General features: G+C 43.7%; 1 protein-coding gene across 1 annotated transcript in view; it reads left to right on the top strand.

Moving 5' to 3' along the window:
- Positions 1-20,653, top strand: part of BRSK1 (BR serine/threonine kinase 1) — a 65,928-nt gene that overhangs the window by 27,617 nt on the left and 17,658 nt on the right. The window contains exons 3-11 of the mRNA XM_061590124.1: positions 2,591-2,685; positions 4,778-4,863; positions 10,195-10,335; positions 11,622-11,738; positions 14,162-14,195; positions 16,438-16,506; positions 19,332-19,478; positions 19,696-19,727; positions 20,454-20,618. Coding sequence (XP_061446108.1) covers positions 2,591-2,685; positions 4,778-4,863; positions 10,195-10,335; positions 11,622-11,738; positions 14,162-14,195; positions 16,438-16,506; positions 19,332-19,478; positions 19,696-19,727; positions 20,454-20,618 — 886 coding nt within the window. The remainder of the gene's footprint in view (positions 1-2,590; positions 2,686-4,777; positions 4,864-10,194; positions 10,336-11,621; positions 11,739-14,161; positions 14,196-16,437; positions 16,507-19,331; positions 19,479-19,695; positions 19,728-20,453; positions 20,619-20,653) is intronic.

The following is a 20,653-nucleotide window of genomic DNA, read 5'->3' as shown; positions in this document are numbered from 1 at the left end:
TAACTTTTCATGAGTTTTTTTTTTAATTGCAAATTAGTTCAGAAATGTGGAGACCTGGATTTAAGATTAGAAAAATTAGAAACTGAAACGGATAGATTTGCCCACCCCTAATCGGGATATAAAAATTTAAAATAAATAAAATGTAAGGAAAAGAGGCAAGCCCAAATTTTATTTGGGGCTCGGCAACCTTTCACGTCCTATACCATAGGATTTTGTTCAAACCTTGCTTTATCTAGCAATGTTCTACTGTACTGATAAACAATGAGCCTACTCCTGGTATATCATGAATGCTATTTAACTTTCTGAAGTTTTATTTTTCTTGTGCTGAAGACTGAATTTTGTTCACTGTACTTTTGTAAATATGAATGAAAGGTTAAAGGGCAGTGGAGGGGGAGAGCAAAATATAAAAGCACATCTAAGGAACAATGTTGTGCCTCATATTCCATTTGGTACAGAGAGGGGTGCTGGATGGGTTCCTTGGGGCATCCCTGGGGTGGAAAACCAGGTATCTCGTAGAGAGAGTTTGTAACCTCTGGAGACTCAGGGTGCACATCCTCTCCTGTGCGCGGATGCTGGTGCTGTTTTGGCTACATAAGAAGTGGCATTCACAGCCTGACAACTGGAAATATAAGGCACAAGGGAGACCTAAATGAAGCTGCCTAATATAAGGCCAGACCATTGGCCAGCCCAGCCCAGGATTGTCTACCTTGGTCGGCAGCAGGGCTCCATGGTCTCAGGTGGTAGCCTTTCCCACCAAAGTTGCCTGATCTTTTTAACTGGCAGTACCAGGGATTGAACCTGGGATGTTCTGTGTGTGAAGCATGTGCTCTGTCACTGAGGTATGGGCCCTTCCTCAATAATTTCATGCAGATTCATTACCCCTTAGCCGTCTTTAATATATAACTGTCCTACTCAGGGTGCCTGATGGGCACCAAAAGGTCCAGTTCTGTTTCCTTCAAGGGCAAATGTGCCCCACACAAGCTGCTGCCACTGGAACTTTCTAGCACTCAGGAAAGTAGAGAGCATACAAAACTATACACCAAGCAAGCCATTTCCACTGGAATTCGGGGCATGATCTTCCAGCATATTCTTGAAACACATTGATCTCAGAATTTAAGCATTTCCCTACAAGCCAGTAACATATCTTGTGGCACACTCCATACCTCCGGGACAGTGCTAATTTCCTTTGGATGAGATCATCATTGAAGAGTTTGACTGAAAGCCTACACACATTTACCTGGAAGTCAGCCCCTTTGAGGCTTACCTCTGCGTAAACATGCATAGGAGTGTGCCATAAAGGTATATTTCTAATACTGTATTTGTTTTATTTACAAATATATTGAGAGAGCAGAGGTGTAGGCAAAGAAGAACTTCTACAAGGCAGCAGATCTTCCACCTCACATTAGATCCTGGGAAAGAGGCCCTGACTCTACTCTCATGCTTTCAGCCAAATCACAGCTAGCTCTTACTCTTTCCTGTTCCTTCCAAACAGCGAAGTTGTGCACTCCCTCACTACAGCTGGTTCCAGCTTTGAGAACACCCTGGGCAAAGTGTCCTCCTCCTCTGTCTGTAGATCCAAGTGGGCTTATCTGGCTTTAGTGGCAGTGTCCCAAGCAGCACAGGGCAGCTCTGTTTCCCACAATGCTGCTGACCTAGTGTTGTCTTGGGGCATTGTGGGAAATTAAAAGCGTAGCTAGATCCAGTCACTTGGCACTGCTCAGAATGCCAGCGCAGAAAAAATAATCGAAGTAGCCCCAGGGCAGACAATGGCAGTGGACTCTGCCAGGGTCCTGAGACCCTGGCAGCTGCCCAAGGATGCCAGGTGCTGACACTGTTCCCTCCCCCCACTCACACACACCACCTTTCTTTACTTCTGTGTCTCTTTGTATGTGTGAAATCTTCCCCAAGCTCTGATGGATATCTCATTAACACACACTCAGAGTTTCCCAGCTGTTGTCTCCCATTGTGGAAATGTCAGTCAACAATTATGGAGTATAAACCCATGCTAGAAGTCATTACACCTTTTTTTCATATGTGCAGCCAGATCCTACACATGTTTACTTGTAAATAAGGCCCACTGTGTTCAGTAAGCATGTACAGGAGCTCAGCCTTTGTTCCCTCTGTTACATCCGCATGTGCAACAAGCCTATAGTTATAGCACTAATCATCCCAAAGTAATAAAACTGTAACATCAAGAAAGAACCATATTAGTTGGAAAGTGATATGTGAGCCACGTACATTCTAGTGGTTAGATAGCAATTTATAACCCTTATGGAAACTCTATGATCAAAATAATAGGTGTCAGTTTTTACATCCTGTACTAGAGGTGGGGAACCTGTGACCCTCCAGATGTTGGGTTTCACCTCCCATCAGCACCAGGGCAACGGTCAGGGATGATGGAAATTGTAGTCCAGCAACATCTGGAGGGCCACAGGTTTCCCACTCCTGCTGTATATAGAGGTGCATTTTGTAGGTGGATGTTCTGTCAAGGAGGAGGAAATTTGACTTCTATGATCATTAACTTGCTTCACATGGTTATGATGCACTGTATTTTGGTGGATGTGTCTAGTGCCTCTTTTTGTTTCCTTAGGTCTGGTGAAGTTGGGTGTACACTGCATCACAGGGCAGAAAGTGGCGATTAAGATTGTCAACCGGGAAAAGCTTTCAGAGTCAGTACTGATGAAGGTGAGCATGTGTGTTTCTTGGGAGTGGTGCGAGGGTTGCAGATGATGAAAACTGAAAGGGGCGGGGCTGAATGTTCACGCTAGACAGACAGATAAAGTAGATGCTGGGATCCCATCTCTCCCCTTCATCTTCATCCCCACAGAAAGTTCAACCCAGATTGCCTTGCCAAATGAGGTCAGGCTCATTCACAGCCCATATCTTCCACCAGAATGAATTTACCAGCAGACAGATACCTCACCATAGAGAGATGTGCAAAACAGGATCAGACTCTCGCCATATGCCAACACTGGCAAGCTTGAAAGGCAGGAAGAAGAAAGAGAAGCTTGTAAAAGTGATGGACTATTTTTGTTTGTTTGTTTTGGATGTCATAAGAGTAGTAGGATTGTGCCTCCTGTCGAGAGATGTGAAAAAGGTTATCCTGACCCTCTAAATTCCTCGGCTGAAAATGAGAGTTGAGAAGCACAAACAGAGCAAGATTAGGGATGGACAAGCTCACATGACTTCAGTATTCCAGACTTATTTTGCCAAATGATCCAGAGAGCCTGTGTTGTTTCTGGACTACAGTTCTTTGCTAGGTTTAGGCTGCTGAGGCCTAACAGGTTGATGTGAGTTGATGGCATCAACAGCTTTCACCAGTATACCAGGCCTGAGTCCGGGACTTTGACTCAGTCCACATGATGGCTGTTAAATCAAGAGGTATGGATCAGTTCAGTGGGAGCATTCCCCACCCCCACGCAAACTTTTCATTGCAGACGTTTGTGCTGACAGCATGGAGAAAAACCTTCAATGATAAACCACTCCGCATGCCATGTGAAAATAGCCACAATGTGGAGCAGTTTTGAGCAGTTTTGCTGTGGAGTCTGGAATATGTAAAAACTGCCCATATGTCAGACCTCTGGAGAAAGAGAGCTTGAAGCTTTGAAATGAACAGTGAAGATGTTTCTCTGTATGCCCTTCACTTGGTGCTTGCCAAGACCAGAACGAGACGTTTGGTAGCAGACACAATCCTATATTTGCTTCTGATATACGAGGTGGTGGAGTTCACACACTGGAGCCATACACAAGATCGGGAGCGTTGTGTTTGGCACTGCTAGGTGGTTTCCTAGCAGAGGCAGGCTGGAGGCAGAGAAGCTAGGAATAGAAATCTGGAGACAAAGAGTGAGGACCAGGTGGTCTTCCCTTGCTGCTCATTGCCAGACTGAAAGATATCAACAGGATTGCAAGTCTTTGGGCTCCTCCAGATGACCTATTTATCGAGCATTCATCCTGATTTGCGTGTACAGTGTTTATGTGGAGGTTAGATTATAATCCAGTTTTTATTGAGCATTCGGTCTGATTTGTTTGCAAGGAGGTTATATGACAACGAACATTCCTCTTTATTTGCTTGCAGAGTATTTATGCATCTTCCTATTCATCATTCATTCATTCCATGCTTTTCAATGTATTTCTCTGTCACTTTCCTAACTGCAAAAAGTCAGATTCTTTTTTTAAAGTGTATTGGTTGTGCTGAGGGGCTTTAATCCACTTTAATTGTGCACCCCTAAATTTCCCAATATGTTCTTGAATTCCTCCCGCAAAACAGTGACAGCCTGGAGGCGCCCTATATATCCTTCAATAACCTTAGCAGCATCACTTGACTTCTTAGGCCAAAAGGATCACAGACTGTCTTGTCAATAGCCTGAAGGGAGGGGCCTGTAGTTCTCCCCCTTGACTAACTCTCTCACCAGCACTTCTGTCCGGTTCAGAGGACTCCTGGTTTGATGCTTGTAGTGCCCAAACATAAAATATAACTCTTCAAAGAGTGGTGGATGATCCAAGTTGGCTTGTCTCTCCACCAGCAAATGTGTCTATCCCTGTCCATTTTTACATTTTGTTTTATTGATACTTCCCATCTGATTGGAAACCCACTCCAGGCAGTTTACAGTTTTTGCACAAATAATTTCAACATAAATAATTTCAGTCTCCTTTACTTTGTGGAGAACTCCAGAGCAGGCTTTTTTCTCTAGATCGTAGGACATGAACAGCTGTGAAAAGAGTTTATTCCTTCCCCCCTCCTGTACGTAAATAACACGTGCATTCTGTCCCATTCTAGGTGGAGCGGGAAATCGCCATTCTGAAGCTGATTGAACACCCCCATGTGCTCAAACTCCATGATGTCTACGAGAACAAAAAATATTTGTAGGTATTTATTTGCAGATGGCCTCCCTCCCCACTCATCTTACTCATATACACATGCACCCATCAGAATGGAACGGTGCTTCCTATAAGGTAGTCACTCCATAGCTTGATTTTTTGGGGGGAGGGGTGTATTTTTTCTTTGTTGATTTAGCTGGTGAGGATCCTGGCTCCAGGGCAATTTCTGGGAAACCCTCCCAGTCAGGGTCATAGCTGGATTCTGGCCCTTCTCAGGGATGCTCCAAATTTCTTCCCTGACCTTTCTTTAAAAAAAACACCCACAACACACAATACGCAGAAAGGCTGCAATTCTACCCTATTTACCTGTGAGTAAGTCTCATTCAATTCAGTAGGACTTACTTCTGAGTAGACATTAATAGGATTGTTCTGTTAGTCTCTTTTCTTTTCTTTTCTTTTGGAATACACTAGGGGAGAGATTCGATTTTGGAATAGGGAAGAGATTCAATTCAGTTCGCATTTAAAGGTGAACCTAACTTGCATTTTCCAAACAACATGTGAATGGCCATCCTTCAAAATTTGTACTTCTCCGAATGTTGCAATGCCATTCTCTAGCCTATACTAGGGGTAATATATGAATTCATATTTTACTAAACTTAACATACATAAATATAAATGTACTGCCTTCCAGTCGATTCTGACTTATGGAGACCCTATGAATAGGGTTATCATGGTAAGTGGTATTCAGAGGGGGTTTACCATTGCCTTCCTCTGAGGCTGAGAGGCAGTGACTGGCCCAAGGTCACCCAGTGAGCTTCATGGCTGTGTGGGGATTCGAACCCTGGTCTCCCAGGTCATAGTCCAACACTCTAACCACTATGCCACACTGGTTCTCATAACATACATACATGCATTATATTAGGGATAATTGCTTTACAAAAATGTGTAAAAATTGCATACAAGCATCTGTATACTAGGAGAAATTTGCATTAAAATGATGATGAATTTTCATGAGGATTTGAAAAAAAAAATGCAAATTGATGTGGAATTGTGAAGAACCAAACTTAAGTTTGGAAAATTTAGAAACTGGGAGAGACTGAAATTGTCAGATTCACCCATCCCTACTTTTCCTTTCACCGAATTGCTCACTAAAAGCCAAAGTACATGTTATGTTAAGCACAGTTATTTAAAAACACCAACTCAATTATGACTTTCCATGCCTCTTTCATAACAAAAAGCAGCTACAAGTGGTCCTGATCTGCATCTGGATCATGGTGCAGGGAAGGGAAGGGGGTTTAACCCTTCGACCCTGTGCTGCTTTCTTGCCAAAACTCCCATCCAGCAAGCTGTTGTAAAAGCATCTTTGGGGACAAATAACAGCTTTTGTTGTTGTTAAGAAAGAGGTGTGGTAGCTCGTAATCACTTCTTAATGTAGCATGCTCAATGTTATAATGTGTAGTTTGACCCTGAGAAGAAGCAATACAATTAAATAATTCTAAACATTATTAGGCTGCTGGTGTTTACATTTCTGGCTGCTCTGCCTCCGGCTTTGGGCCTCCTTGGCATACAAACCAGGCCCTAGGAATGGCTCCGTGAGGGAAGGCCAGGATATCAATGCCATAAATAATATTAGTGGGCTGTGTACTCACCATGGGTGGTATTCAATGCTAGCCTACTCAGAGTAGACCCATTGAAGTTATTGAACATGACTAACTTAGGTTCATTGATTTCACTGGGTCTGTTCTGAGTAAGACTTAGATGAATACAACTCCATACGTTTAAGGTACACCCCCCCCGAATTCTGAGAACTGTAGTTTATTAAGGGTCCTGGGAACTATAGCTCTGTGAGGGATAAACGATAGTTCCCAGGATTATTTGGGGGAAAGACATGTCCTCTAAATGTATGGTGTGTACGCAGCCATGGTCTGTGTGGTTATGGAACTAGTTCATACTAGTATCCAACTCGGAGTTGGTTTCTTTCTTTTTCTGCACTCATCCCAAAGCACCAAGAGCCCTCTCACCCACCCACCCCCATCCAACTGCCCCTTTTATAGCTCCCCTCCAACACAGATTGAGTAAACCAACTGTTTTTTTCCCCTTTAAACTGGTCTTGACTCTGCTTTTTAAACATTAGCTTGACAGTTTTTGGGGGGGAATAGTCATTGGGTTTTTTTTTTTGTGGAGATCAAGGGAAGGTAAAAGCTTGGTTGCTGCATGTCAATCTGCTGTTAAAGGCAGTGAGGCAGGGGCAGTAAAATAACATAAATTGCGGGTGGTGGGGGGAAGGTAGTGTTTGGTGATCCCATCTGCTTCTGAAATTCTTGGCGCTGAGCACTGGTTTCCTAGGTAGGAGATATCTGTGTTTGAATATCACCAGAGCGGCAGAGCCCCTGTGAACATGTGTGTGTGTGTGTGCATGCGCATGCAGGAGGGCTGCTCAGAATACCAGGCGGTGCCAGACAACTGGCAATCCCTACACATAAGCTCTCTTTGTCATCCTCCTCCCGCTGACACAATGGGAGGAGGTGGGTGAGTTCAGGGAGAGACAAAGAGGTTGGAGGAAGAGGCTGCTCTGAGGAAGTATTCTGAATTTTAAAAAGAGGGAAATGAAATTTGAAACACTTCCTCAGAGCAGCCTCTTCCTCCAACTTCTGTCTCTAGTCTAGCCCATATATAAGTAAGGGCAGGGCTGGACTGTCCATTAGGAACAATAGGCTTAGTGGCTAAGGCCTAGGAAACTCCCAAAGGCCCATGGAAAAGTTTGAGGCCTACCAAAAATGCTGTTCAATTAAAGCACATTATTATTTGATATAGCACTTTTCTCAATCTTTCCTCAACAAACAACATAAAGATAAAATGAGTCTTAAGTTAATGTAAATTAAACATGAACTTTGCAGGTATTTTTGTTAGCAAAATCACAGATCACATGTTCAGATTTCATTTTTTGCAAAAGTTCGTTCCCAGTTACGAGTAGGGCAAGCAAGATAGCTGCAGTATTCTCATGTATATAGATCTGCCATTACAGGACCTATACAATGTACAATTGGGGGCCTACAATTATGACAGTGCTAGGGCCTACAAGGATTTTAATCTGGCCCCGGGGTCTCCTTTACTGGCCAAAAATATATGTATGTGTGTATGTGTATACAGAGAGAGAGAGAGAGGGTGGTGGTGGAAGCACATAAACTTCTAAGTTTTCCTGAGAGATATACTTTCTTTTTACTTTTTATTTCTTTTTATTTTATTTTCCAGTCTGACAATAAAATGTGTCCAGCAGTTCAGGGCCAGAGGCAGTGACCTCACTGTGAGGCAAGCTGAGGGGGCTGCCTCAAGCAAAGTTGGTTGCTCTGTCTGCTGTAAATGTAATTGGGGGCTGGGGGAGAATCAACGCCATTAAGGGCAGCAGAGTGGGAGACAGACAGAGCTGACCCACAGGCCATGGCTTACTGGGTACAGTTCTCTGAGCAAGACTTCTAGAACTGAGCCATGAGATGTCGTGGTGTCTGGTGCCCACTGGGACTGGTAGGGAGGAAGGCAGGGAGACCAACAGTGACTGGAGCCAGCTTGTGACTGATTGTAAGTAAGGTGGGCAGGTGGGAGTTGGCTGAAGGCAGACTGAGGTTGGTAGGGCAGAGACCCATTCACTCTAATGGACCGGGCGAGATGGATTCTTGCACAGCTCCTGCTCAGGCTTGTGGAGCACATGGAAGAAAGTGTCCAGGGATGTGCCCCATGTTAAAAAGTGGAAGGGTGGGGAACTATTGCTTTGGGCACAACTGTACCATACATTTAAAGCACTGTTATACCACTTTAAACAGCCATGTCTTCCCCCACAAAATCCTGGGAACTCTAGTTTGTTACAGATGTTGAGAGTTGTTAGGAGACTCCTATTCTCCTCACAGAGCTACAATTCTCAGAGTTTTCTGGAAAGGATTGTTAAACGTTTCTGAGAATAAAATTTTCTTTTATTGTGTCAATATTAATTTAATTAAATAACTTTGAACATATTAGGCTACCTATGTTTAGGATCTGGTTTTGATAGACTCCCTCACTCTGCTTGTACTTTTAGGTTCCCCCACCGCCATATATCTGGCTACAGGATGAAGGGGAAATGCATGTAATTAAATTGGTGGAGATGAGGGATATGTGCATGCAATTTTGAATATATTTATTCAGGAGTAAGCCCCACTGGCTGAGTTTTCAGAATGCTAAACCATGGTTTGTTTTTATCATGTTCAATAAACCATTAGTTGCCCTAGGGAACCAAATAAGCCATCACTTGTTTCTCAAAAGGTTGGTTTTTCCAGTTGTTCCTGCCTCATGCCTTTGTAGCTTGGTGGAGTGTCTGGGGTGGGGCGGCCAAACAAGGCATGATTAAGCAAGGCTGGACATAACACCAAACCATAATTAAAACAAGCCATGGTTCATAAGCCAACAACAAACCATGGCTTCACATTGTTAAAAGACAGCAGAACACAACTAGTCCGCTGGGCTAGGATCACATGTTCAGAGAAATCATAATGAGGCTAAGCAAACCATGGCTTAGTGTTATGTGCAAACCAGGCCATTGCGTTTATGGTATTTATTCCCTAGCAAATATGCCTATTGCCATCCTTGGGAGTAAAGCACCACTGAATACGGTGGGACTTACCTCCAAGCAGACATGCTTAGGATCATGCTGTTACACACTGTTGTAACATCCTGAGAACTAAAGGCCATTTCAGATGTGACATGGAAAGCATTTTTATGTTTAAAATAGCATGCTTAATGTAATGTAAACTGTCCTGTGTGAATTGCACACATGTGTATTTGACTGCACCGTACACGTGGTGATGTATGACGGGTGGGACCAACTGCACTTTTCCCAGTGCAGATAAACCCAGTCAAAGTGTGCAGCCATTGCCCAGGACAGCCCATATGCAGATTGCACAGTTTTTATTACACAGAAGTGCTTTTCCATGAGGGAATTTTGTCATGTTTGAAACAACTCTGTGTCTTCTCTGTTTTGGGTTCTAAAGCGATGCCAGCTGGTGTCTACACAATGTTTTGGGATTGTATAATAGTGATTCACCACAGCCTGTCCAAAAATGTATTTAAAATATTTGGAACTATTAATCCTTGTTTTCTTTAAAGCAAGGATGGGCAACCTGTTGGCCCTCTTGATGTTGTTGGACTGCAACTCCCATCAGCCCCAGCCAAGCATGGGCAGTGGTCAGGGATGATAGGAGTTGTATTCCGGCCTGCTTTGCAATTCTTCCTGCTTTTGAATGAGTTCAGTGAGGTGGTTCTCAATGGGCGCCTGACGGATTCTAAATGTGTCTTTCTTGATTTTCCCTGTTTCTTGGTCCCTCTGCCTTTGGACTCCTTCTGCATCAGATACCTTGTCTTGGAACACGTCTCAGGAGGAGAACTCTTTGACTACCTGGTAAAGAAGGGACGCCTCACACCCAAGGAAGCCAGGAAGTTTTTCCGGCAAATTGTCTCAGCTTTGGATTTCTGTCACAGCTATTCTATATGGTGAATATCTCCTTCTCTCTCCAGCTAATTGCCTGTTGCTGTTATGTACCCTTTCCCCCCTTCAGGCAGTGGCAGTTGGTGGTTCCATGTCAGTGGCCCAGTGAAATCCACTCCAGATTTTAGTCCGAACTTTCAAGGAGCAAGCTTGACGTGGAGCCATCAGTTACCACTGCTTGCAGGAAGGGGAAAAAGATTTTTCTTATGGTTTATTTTTCTGCTGCTGTCTTGTATTTTGTTCTTTTGGTATTGTGTTTATGATGTTTTATGTTAAGTTTTTATTTTGTAAGCCGCTTTGAGTTATCATTGTTAAAGACACACAGATTAATTGTCTATCTGTCTATCTGTCTATGATTAAAAATCTCCCTCCCATCCCTGGGCTCTCCTGAGACTGAGGCCCCATTTGCACTATACATTTAAAACACTGTAACAGCATTTTAAAGTATCCTGGGAACTGTAGTTTGTTAAGGATGCTAAGAGTTGTTAGGAGAACCCTATTCTCCTCAACAGAGGTACAGCTCCCAGAGTTACCTGGCAAGAGGGATTGATTGTTAAACCACTCTAAGAATTATAGCTGTGTGAGGAGAAAAGGGCCGGTACATAAGCTGGTAGCTCTGGCTGTAACACTTGTATGCTTTCATCGATTAAAATTTGCAGCTCTAATTTACAGGTTCATTGAGGAGTGAGCAAAGTAAAACAAACTCTGGCAACCTCAGGATCTCTCAACATTTCTCCCTGGTCTTGGGGACAAATATGCCAGGACAGTTTCACAGTTTTACAGGGGAACATGGTGAACTGTGATTCATAATCCAAGAGAGTCAACAAGGAGGTGGTGATGAAGCATCCCAGAGTTCATTGTATGTGTGTGTAGGATGGTTTCTCAGGGTAGCAACTGTGGGATAGCACTGTCTTATTCCAGTCAAACAAGCGTAAACACCATCTTATTACCATGACAACTGAAAACTTGTTCCTCCTTCAAAAAGAAAATTTGGGTTGTCTGAACTCTAATACCTTCTCTGGCCACTGCAGCACAAATCAGATTCAACATTTGTGTTTTGTACCTGTGCAGCATATTTTTTAAAAAATCTGTTCATAAGCTGTGCTCAGTGTGTGTGTCTCTGTCTCTCTCTCTGTGTAACTCCATTCTAATCTGATTTCCTTCACTGGAATAATTCCACATGCACTTTCTGACTGCAAGGGATTCAGCGGCAGCGTTGTGAGCATTTTATGTGCATATGCATTTGTCTCCCACTGACCAGTCTCCATTCATTTTGTTTGTACCTCTCCAGCCACCGAGACTTGAAGCCGGAGAATTTATTGCTGGACGAGAAGAACAACATCCGGATTGCGGATTTCGGCATGGCCTCCCTGCAGGTCGGAGATAGCCTGCTGGAAACAAGTTGTGGGTGAGCCAACCTCTCCTCATGGAGGGCTGACTGGAGGGTTGCATGCAACACCAGGAAAGGGATGAGGAGAAGTTAGGCATGTGGATCCTTGTTCGGCTTGAACGCTGCAGGAATATTGCAATTTCCCTTGGTGAACACCATAAAATATGAAGTGGGAAGGAGATGGGTTTAGCAGGGATGGAGGGAGACATTTGATTCAGTTTGCATCTAAAGGTAAATCTACTTAATTTGCACCTTCCTGAAGCAATACTAAGAACTGAAACACAGCCATCCTTTGAAATTCGACTTTCTCTGAATTTTGCAATGTAGTTCTCTGGACAAGTAACATGTACAAAAATTCATATACTGGGGTAAAAATGCATCTATTAGTGAAAATAATATACAAAAATGTATTATTTTAAGGAAAATTGCTTTGCAAAAATGTGTATATTAGGCACATTTGCAAAATATGCAGGTACATGTTAGGAGAAATTCAGACAAAAATGCTAATATTTTCATGAGGACTTACAAAAATTGCAAGCTGATGTGGAAATGTGGAGAACTGAACTTGAGACTGGAACAATGAGAATCTGATAGAAACCAAAATGGACAGATTCGTCCATTTAGAGATATGTGTTGCTTTCTCACATATTATGGTGTTTACCGGAGTCTGTGAAGCAGAAACATCTGCTGTTTACTATGTGAATCCTTCCTATGTCTGCAATGGAGGGATGGATTTATGGGGAATTTGCCAACTCTATAAATAGAACAGCACTAGACTCCCATCCAATGGCGACATAAGCCATGCCCCCTTGGCTGTGGTAGCCACTGGTCTGTTCCATAGCTCTTTCCCACCCCCGTCCCTATTCTCTGCTCTTTGACCCTACCCAGGGAATGGAGGTGCAGTGATCCATCAATTTGTGTAGGCAACACTGCCATTGCTTTTCCTTGCTCGCCCCCCCCCTCCCGGTGAGATTCCAAAACCTGATTGGGGCAAAGAGCTGTGCTGGCTGGAGCTGATGGGAGTTGTAGTCCAAAACATCTAGAGGACACCAAGTTGCTGAAGGCTGGCCTAGAAGGTCTGTTTCCCCCCATATGAACCATGCCCATACATGAAAAAATCCAGCTCTAGGCTCCCTCACTTTTTGAGGCGGTTACCAGGGATAGGACCTTTTTTGTCATGGTACCACAGTTGTGGAATGCCCGCAAACATAATTGCCTGGTACCTGCTTTGATAGCTTTCAGACACCAGGGGGAGAACTCTTTTACAATAGGGCCCCGCTTTACAGTGCTTCGCTTTACAGCGTTCCGCTAATACAGCGGTTGTGAATTGTAGAAAGGCCCTGCTTTACAGCGCTTGTTCCGCTTTTACGGTGGTTTTTTGCCGCCGGGCACCATTTTGGTCAATGTAAATCAATGGGATCCGCTTTACAGCGGTTTTTGCTTTACAGTGGGGGTCCAGAACGTAACCTGCTGTATGAGCAGGGCCCTACTGTATTGATTAAAGTCTGTGGCAGGTTTTGTTCATGGATTGCTGTTTTTCTTCTTTGTGTAATATCTGCTGCTATTTTTTGAATGTATATAATTTATATTGTATTTGAAATTTTTTTTAGTTTGTATTGCTTTTTAATATTTTGTAAGCTGCCATGAACTCCAATCTGATAGAAAGGAAGTATAAATCCCCACCACCAAAAAACACCTGTTAAAGAGATAAATAATGACGCCCCAGAGCACTTCCTCTTTCACAACATCCACACCATACATTTAAAGCACATTTGAAGCACATTTAGCCTTCAAAGAATCCTGGCAAGTATAGTTTACCCCTCACAGGGCTATAATTCTCAGCACTTTTGACAAACTACAGCTCTCAGGATTCTTTGGGGGAAGCCATGTGCTTTAAATGTATGGTGTGGATGTGATGTGCCACTCCCTAGAATAACCTGGGGTGTGCCAAGGAAATCTGAGGAGTGATCCCACTGTCTTGTATCAAAGGCTGTGTACACATCATATATTTAAAGTGCGCAGCTTCCCACAGAGAATATTGGGAGCTGTAGTTTACTTCCCACAGAGCTACTTTAACAGACTACATTTCCCAGGATTCTTTGGAGGAAGTAATGTACTTTAAATTTATGGTCTGTGTACAGCCAAAGTGCCTTATGCAGGTTGTTCCCCGATCATCATTTCAGATACGGAAATGGCCAGCCTTGTTGGCCTGGCAACTGAAACAACCAGCCCTTGTGGGACAAGGATGAACAGGGAATTCTTCCCCCACAAATCCATCCATCTTAGGTTTGGGGAGGGTGGCAGGGGGAGGGGAAGTCCTATAGGCTGTGCTTCTCATGCTTATTTGAACCCGAGGCCCTGGGGAATCAGCTTTCTCCTGCGTTTCACTCTTCCTCTGTCTCTCTGTCTTTCTCTTTTCTGCCCCCAATGCTGGGCTGCAGTTCTCCTCACTATGCATGTCCTGAGGTGATCAAGGTAAGGATCAAGGCCTAGTGCCCATCCCTTCCACCCTTGCCGGTATCACCTTCTCCTCCCTGTTGCCCATGGATCAAACCAATGGATCCATCAAGCCTGGCATTGGGCTTCACTTCGGTTGTTCCCAGAGTGGGATAATGGCTTTTGAACTGAATGTAATCTTCTACCCATTTACCTTGGAATAAGACCCATTGCACTCCGTGGGGTTATTTCTGAGTAGTCATATATAGGATTGCACAGCTGGTTGATTAATTTGTTAAACCGATCAGTGAAAAGCATTTTGATTGGCTAGAAAAGTGAACCTGATGAATCAGTCAGATTTAAAAAAAAAAATAATGTTTCAGATCCAAACCAAGTTAGTTGCACTTAGGTCCCCCTAAAATAAATGTGGAAATGTATCAATTACTTACTTAACAGTCATCAATTTTAGTGGAACTTTAGGACAACTAACTTACATTGCAACCTTATGAATGTCTTCTTAGAAGTAAGTCCCGTTGAGTTTAGTGGGAGTTATTCCTAGGTAAGTGTGTATAGCAGGGGTGGGGACCTTCAGGCCTGGGCATCAGATGCAGCCCTCCAAACAATCCTTCTGGCCCTCAGGACTCCCTCCAGGCCACACACCCTCCTAAGCCACATCCCTCACCAGCCCTGATTCATGTCTTCCTTGAATATTTTTCCCTTGCTGGAACGTGTCTGAATGTTAATAATGCCTCTTGCTTGCCTGGGTGGAGGATAGAGAGGGGTGTGGTAGAAATTTTCCTCCTGTACAAATATAAAATTCACATTTGTTGCACTGCCCACTTTTTCTTCTGGCCTTGGCCGTCATAGGCATGTAGCCAGAGCTTGGAAAAGTTACTTTTTTGAACTACAACTCCCATCAGCCCCAGCCAGCATGGCCACTGGATTGGGGTGATGGGAGTTGTAGTTCCAAAAAGTAACTTTTCCAAGCTCTGCATGTAGCCCCTGGAAGGTTGCCCAGAAGGGAATGTGGTCCTCAGGCTGGAAAAAGTTCCCTACCCCTGGTGTATAAGATTGCAGCCTTAATCTGGATCCAGTCCAGTTATTGTTACTATAACAGCAGATAGGAAGTAGCATCTTAAAAGAAGCATTCCTTCCAATGCGTGTGAGAGAATGCGTACTGAGGATGGTGCCTGGTGCTACACAGGCCTGCATCATTTCATAATAAAATCAAATATGCTTTTTTGTAGAACGATTTCCCCCCACATATTCATATTTATGTAGATTTAACTGAAGAATTAATTGATTAATCTTCTCATGTGATAAATTGCCTGTATTTTAAAAAAGTTGGTGGCCGTTCTAGTTACAGATGAGTTTGGATGGCGTAAGGTTGCCTGTGGGGATAGATAGCTGTTTGTTTCTTACCCCTTACACCCTTTGTGACAGGGAAGGAGAACTTGTGGACCTCCAGATGCTGTTGGACTCCCAACTCCCATCACCCCTGACCGATGGCCATCATGGCTGGGGCTGATGGGAGTTTGAATCCCACAGCATGTGGAGGCTGTTCAGGCTCTCCAGCCTTGCTTTATGGAAACCTTCCCCTCTAGAATAGGGGAGCTTGTTCTGAAAAGAAAAAGTCCAACTCTCCTAAAGCATGACAATCCTCACACCAGAGCCGCGAGGTTTGAAATGTATTTAATGGTCTGGAAGATTCCTGCTGCTTTCCTTCCCCCAGAAACAAGACATTTTTGATGCTGGGATGGGGGAAGCACTGCCCACTTGAGAGCAGCAGGGGATGGTGTGGCGTGGGCAGACCCAGCTGGGGCAGGGCAGCAGCAAGGTGGGGGCTGCATGGGCACACTGGCGGGAGTGTTGGATTGGCTCTACTAGTGCGTCCACACAGCCTGGCCTTGACCTCCAGCCCTGTCCAGGTAAGCTGCAGAGACGCCAGAGTTGGGTGGGTGGCCACATCAGCCCCTATTGCTTGGGAGGGACTTGGGGAAGGGAAACCTCACTCACTCCTGGGAGGTGGGAAATGGTAGCTATTGACTGGAACATGGAGACAATGGAACTTGCAAGGCAGTGTCCCAAGTGAGGACAGGAGTGGGGGAAGACAGGGATCTCATTCTTGTAGAGATAACATCCCCTTCCTGGCTCTTACTACCACTTGAACAACTCTCGGCTCTGATTTCTTGTTGCCTGTCATTCATCCCCCCCCAACCCTCTCCCCCCCTGCCCTCCCAAGTGACCAACCCCCCCAATCTCTCTGCTCTTTGCTCCTTAGGGGGAGAAGTATGATGGACGTCGCGCTGACATGTGGAGTTGTGGAGTCATCCTCTTTGCCCTGCTGGTGGTAAGGCCACTCCCCAATAAATCGGCAGGCTCTTCACACCCACCCACCCACACCCCGTGTTGCCCACCCTGTGGCAGGGATGTTCCGTGGTTGCCTGGAACAGGTTGTATCCCATGCTAGTTAACAATCATTATTGAATTTTAGGAGGGAGTTTAAAACATTCCTGTTTATCCAGGCATTTGATGGCTGAAAGGTGCCGTTCCTGACAACTCTGAAATGACTGGGTGAATGTTTTAACTGTTTTTAGAATGCTTTTTAAAAAAAGGTTTTGTTTTATTGATATATTTGACACCTTTGGGAGCAAGGGCAGGATATAAATTGAAATAATAGTAATGCTCAAAATAAACCCATTGAAACTAATGGCCAGGTTTGTTTATTTCAGTGGGTGTGCTATGTGTAGAAATTAGCTGGCTGAGACTCAACCTGTTTTATTAAGCGTTCATTCTGATTTGTTTGCAGGGAGGTTATATGATGTTGCGGCAAGCACTTTCCAGTGCATTTGCCATCACTTTCCTAACCACAAAAGGGGTGGTGGTGGTGGTGATGGTGATGGGTCACTTGTGCAAGAATGCCAGATCCACTTTAACTGCACAACCTGAATTTGCTGATTGAATCCCACCTGTAAAATAGCAACAATCTGAAAGTGACTGGGCACTGGGTTGGGCATACACCATACATTTAAAGCACATTTAACTCACATTGGAAGCACACACACATCCATATCCTGGGAACTATACTTTACCCCTCATGGAGCTATAGTTCTCAGCACCCTTAACAAACTACAGTTTCCAATATATATATATGGGGGGGGGGAGGAGGAAGTGCTATAAAATGTCCTTTAACTGTACCATATGAATGCAGCCCCAGTCTTTGTTCAGTGTATCTGGTTCCCAAGGTGGCCATTTTTGGATACATTTGCCCAAAGGACAGTGTAAGCCCAAAACATTCTGGCTCCTGAGGCAGAAAAACCAAGTCCTCCCCCTCTGCTATTATTTTTACTGGCTGTAATGCTAGTATACATCTACGTAAAATAAAATGTATATCTGAACAGTTGCTAGTCTTCAGCAGCATGGCAGATCTGGCGCTCTCTCTATGGATAGGGCTGGTCCTGACAAGGGCATTTTGTTATGGTTATTCTTGTTGTCATAAGTGTGCATGTTGATTCAGGAGGGCCTTCCCCAACTGGATGCACTCCAGATGTTGTTGGACGACAGCAGTTCTCATCATCCCTGACCACTGGCCATGCCGGCTTGGGCTGATGGGACCCTCGCAACATCTGGAGGTTGGCACCAGGTTGGGGAAGGCAGTTTTGCAAAGTGACAGCACAAAGGCAGGTTGCTGCTCTGAGGAGCTTACAATCTAAAATTTGACACAAGAGAGAGAAGAGACGAAGGGGAAATAGAGGAACGAGTGGGGTAAACAGGAGAAGCGTATGCATCCAGTTCAGCTATATCAGGGATGGAGAAACCTGTGGCCCTTCAGATGTTGTTGGACTCCAACTATATATGGTCTGGACAAATGGTAAAGAGAGTTTAGAACAATTTAAAAATTAAATCAACACTATCCATCCATCTATTAAGTTTACATTAAATAGTACAAATGTTAATACACAAATCCCTTTTCTTGATGTCCTTCTCACTATTGAAGGCAACAAAATAGCTACTGATCTCTACAGCAAACCCACTGATGCCCACACCTATCTTAACTGGAAATCCTGCCATCCAAAGCATATGATGAAAAACATTTTGTACAGCTTAGCTCTGAGAATCAAACTTATTTGCAACAATGAGGATAAATACCAGAGAAGGATCAGTGAACTTAAAGAACACCTTCTTCTGAGAGGATATCCTGCACATATTATTGATTGCAACATCAACCAAGCCTCCATTCTGTCCAGAGAAAAGCTCCCATTTGTGGTGGATTTCCATCCAGCATCTCCTATCACCGAGCAATCAGGGAGAGCTACTCATTGCTAGCAAACTCTGAACATCTTGCTAGAGCCGTTAACAAGCGTCCTGTTGTAGCATTTCTCCAGCCTCCTAATTTATGCAGACTGTTAGAGAGAGCTGTCCTGAAGCCACCTATCAGCAATCCTGGGTCTCATCCTTGTCACTCCAAAAGCTGCATCACCTGTGTGTACCTCAGGGAGACAGCTACTTTCAAAAGCACTAGGACAGGCAGAACATATTACACCAAACAGAACATCACCAGGAAGACCAGGATGTCATATCCAAGATGTAGGAAAAACTACAACTGACCTACGCACACGCTTCACAAACCACAAATCGGCAATCTTAACAAAAAAAGTGGAGCAACCAGTTGCAAAACATTTCAACATTGAGGGTCACAGCCAGCTGGACTTTTCTATAACAGCTATAGAGATGCCAACAGATCCAGCAGCATTGACTAAAAGGGATAACTTTTGGATATACTGTCTGGACACATTGGCACGACATGGCCTGAACCTGGAGGACAGTACCAACACTACTTAGCTTCTGCAAATGAAGCCCCTCTGAGCATTCCATCCGCCAAGCTCTATAACTGCCTCCTTGGTAACAGCATTTGTATGTTAGCAGCTGATGAAGGTGGAAGCCGAAATGTTTTGGTAGCACAATAAAAACCTCTGTTTTGTTAATCACAGTTTCTTGTATATCTCTGCTAGAAGAGTGTCCCAGAGCATGGCACTAGTGATGGGAAATGCCTGGCTTTTACTGTGTAAATTTAAACACAAAAATCCTTCAGCGTTTGAAATTTCAGGTAGCGATACTAAAGAATTGGTGTGAACTTTCATGTTTGGCTCAGTTCTCTCACCCTTTGTCCTCCAGGGGGCACTACCTTTTGATGACGACAACCTACGTCAGCTACTAGAAAAAGTGAAACGTGGGATCTTCCATATGCCCCACTTCATCCCGCCTGACTGTCAGAACCTCCTGCGGGGCATGATAGAGGTGGAGCCTGACAAACGTCTCAGTGTGAGTCGTCCTAATATGGCAGGCAGTGTTGGAAGTGAGGCATCAACATGGTTCGGGGTGGGAATGGGTGGGGAGCACTTCAGATCCTAAATTACCTGGGTGTAAACTGCGCTGAACTCAATGGGGCTTACTTTTTGGGTAGACTTGTATAGGATTGCACTGTTAGATGGAGAACAGATGTCTAATGTTGTTTTGTTTTTACGTTTGGCGGCTTTAGCTGGAACAGATTCAGAAACACCCATGGTTCTTGTGAGTACCTTCAGATGCTTCTTTTTAAAAAAAAATATTATTTATTATTATATTAAGTTTTAAAGGTAAATTATAACAATAAGGATAATAGTAAGACAGTGTTATATACCCAATTAATGTACAGAATAATTCTTTTTTCCAAATAGCTTAATTAATAGGTTAGATTGAGCAATATTGATTTCATTAATATAATGTACACAAAAACAAAAATAGAAAATATTTATATTATACGTTAAAACTTCATATTATTATTATTGTTATATTGAGTTTTCAAGGTAAATTACAAAAAGGAGGATAAAGCAATTACGTTTATGGCAGCAACAGCTAAATCAATTTATTTTGGGGCAAAAAAGAATATGGGTTAGTAAAAAAAGTGGGAGGATGGGGAATTCCAAATTTAGAAATGTATTATTTGGCAAATCAGATAGGCCATATTATCCCATTTATATTAGGAGATACAAGTGAGCAATGGGTGTAAGTGGAAATGATGTCAAAAGATGGGATCCCAATAAATGTCTTCCCCTTTCTTAAAAATAAACTCTGATCTCCCATGGTTATTATGGGAACAAATAAAAAAAAATTGAATAATCCAAAAATAAAAGAAGCTGCAACACACAGATCTACCATGACAGCTTAAAGTGATATTAAGAGAGCTTTAAATGTATTTGTGACCCATGATTGGGTCATCACTTTGCTTTTACGTGGTTCGTGCTCCTTCTCTTCCAGGGGAGGTAAGAACGAACCAGAGCCAGAGCAGCCAATTCCAAGGAAGGTGGCGATCCAACGGATCCAGTCGGTCAGTGAGCTGGACCCTGATGTGCTAGAGAGCATGCACTCACTGGGCTGTTTCCGTGACAAGAACAAGCTGAAGCAGGAGTTGCAGAATGAGGGGTAAGGGAATGGGGCGTGTGGCTGGAAGGGGAAGG

Source organism: Rhineura floridana, chromosome 11, assembly GCF_030035675.1.
Source record: "Rhineura floridana isolate rRhiFlo1 chromosome 11, rRhiFlo1.hap2, whole genome shotgun sequence".
NCBI lineage: Eukaryota > Metazoa > Chordata > Lepidosauria > Squamata > Rhineuridae > Rhineura > Rhineura floridana.
Note: the sequence above shows the minus strand (reverse complement) of the source record. Positions and strands in the feature narration are given on the sequence as shown.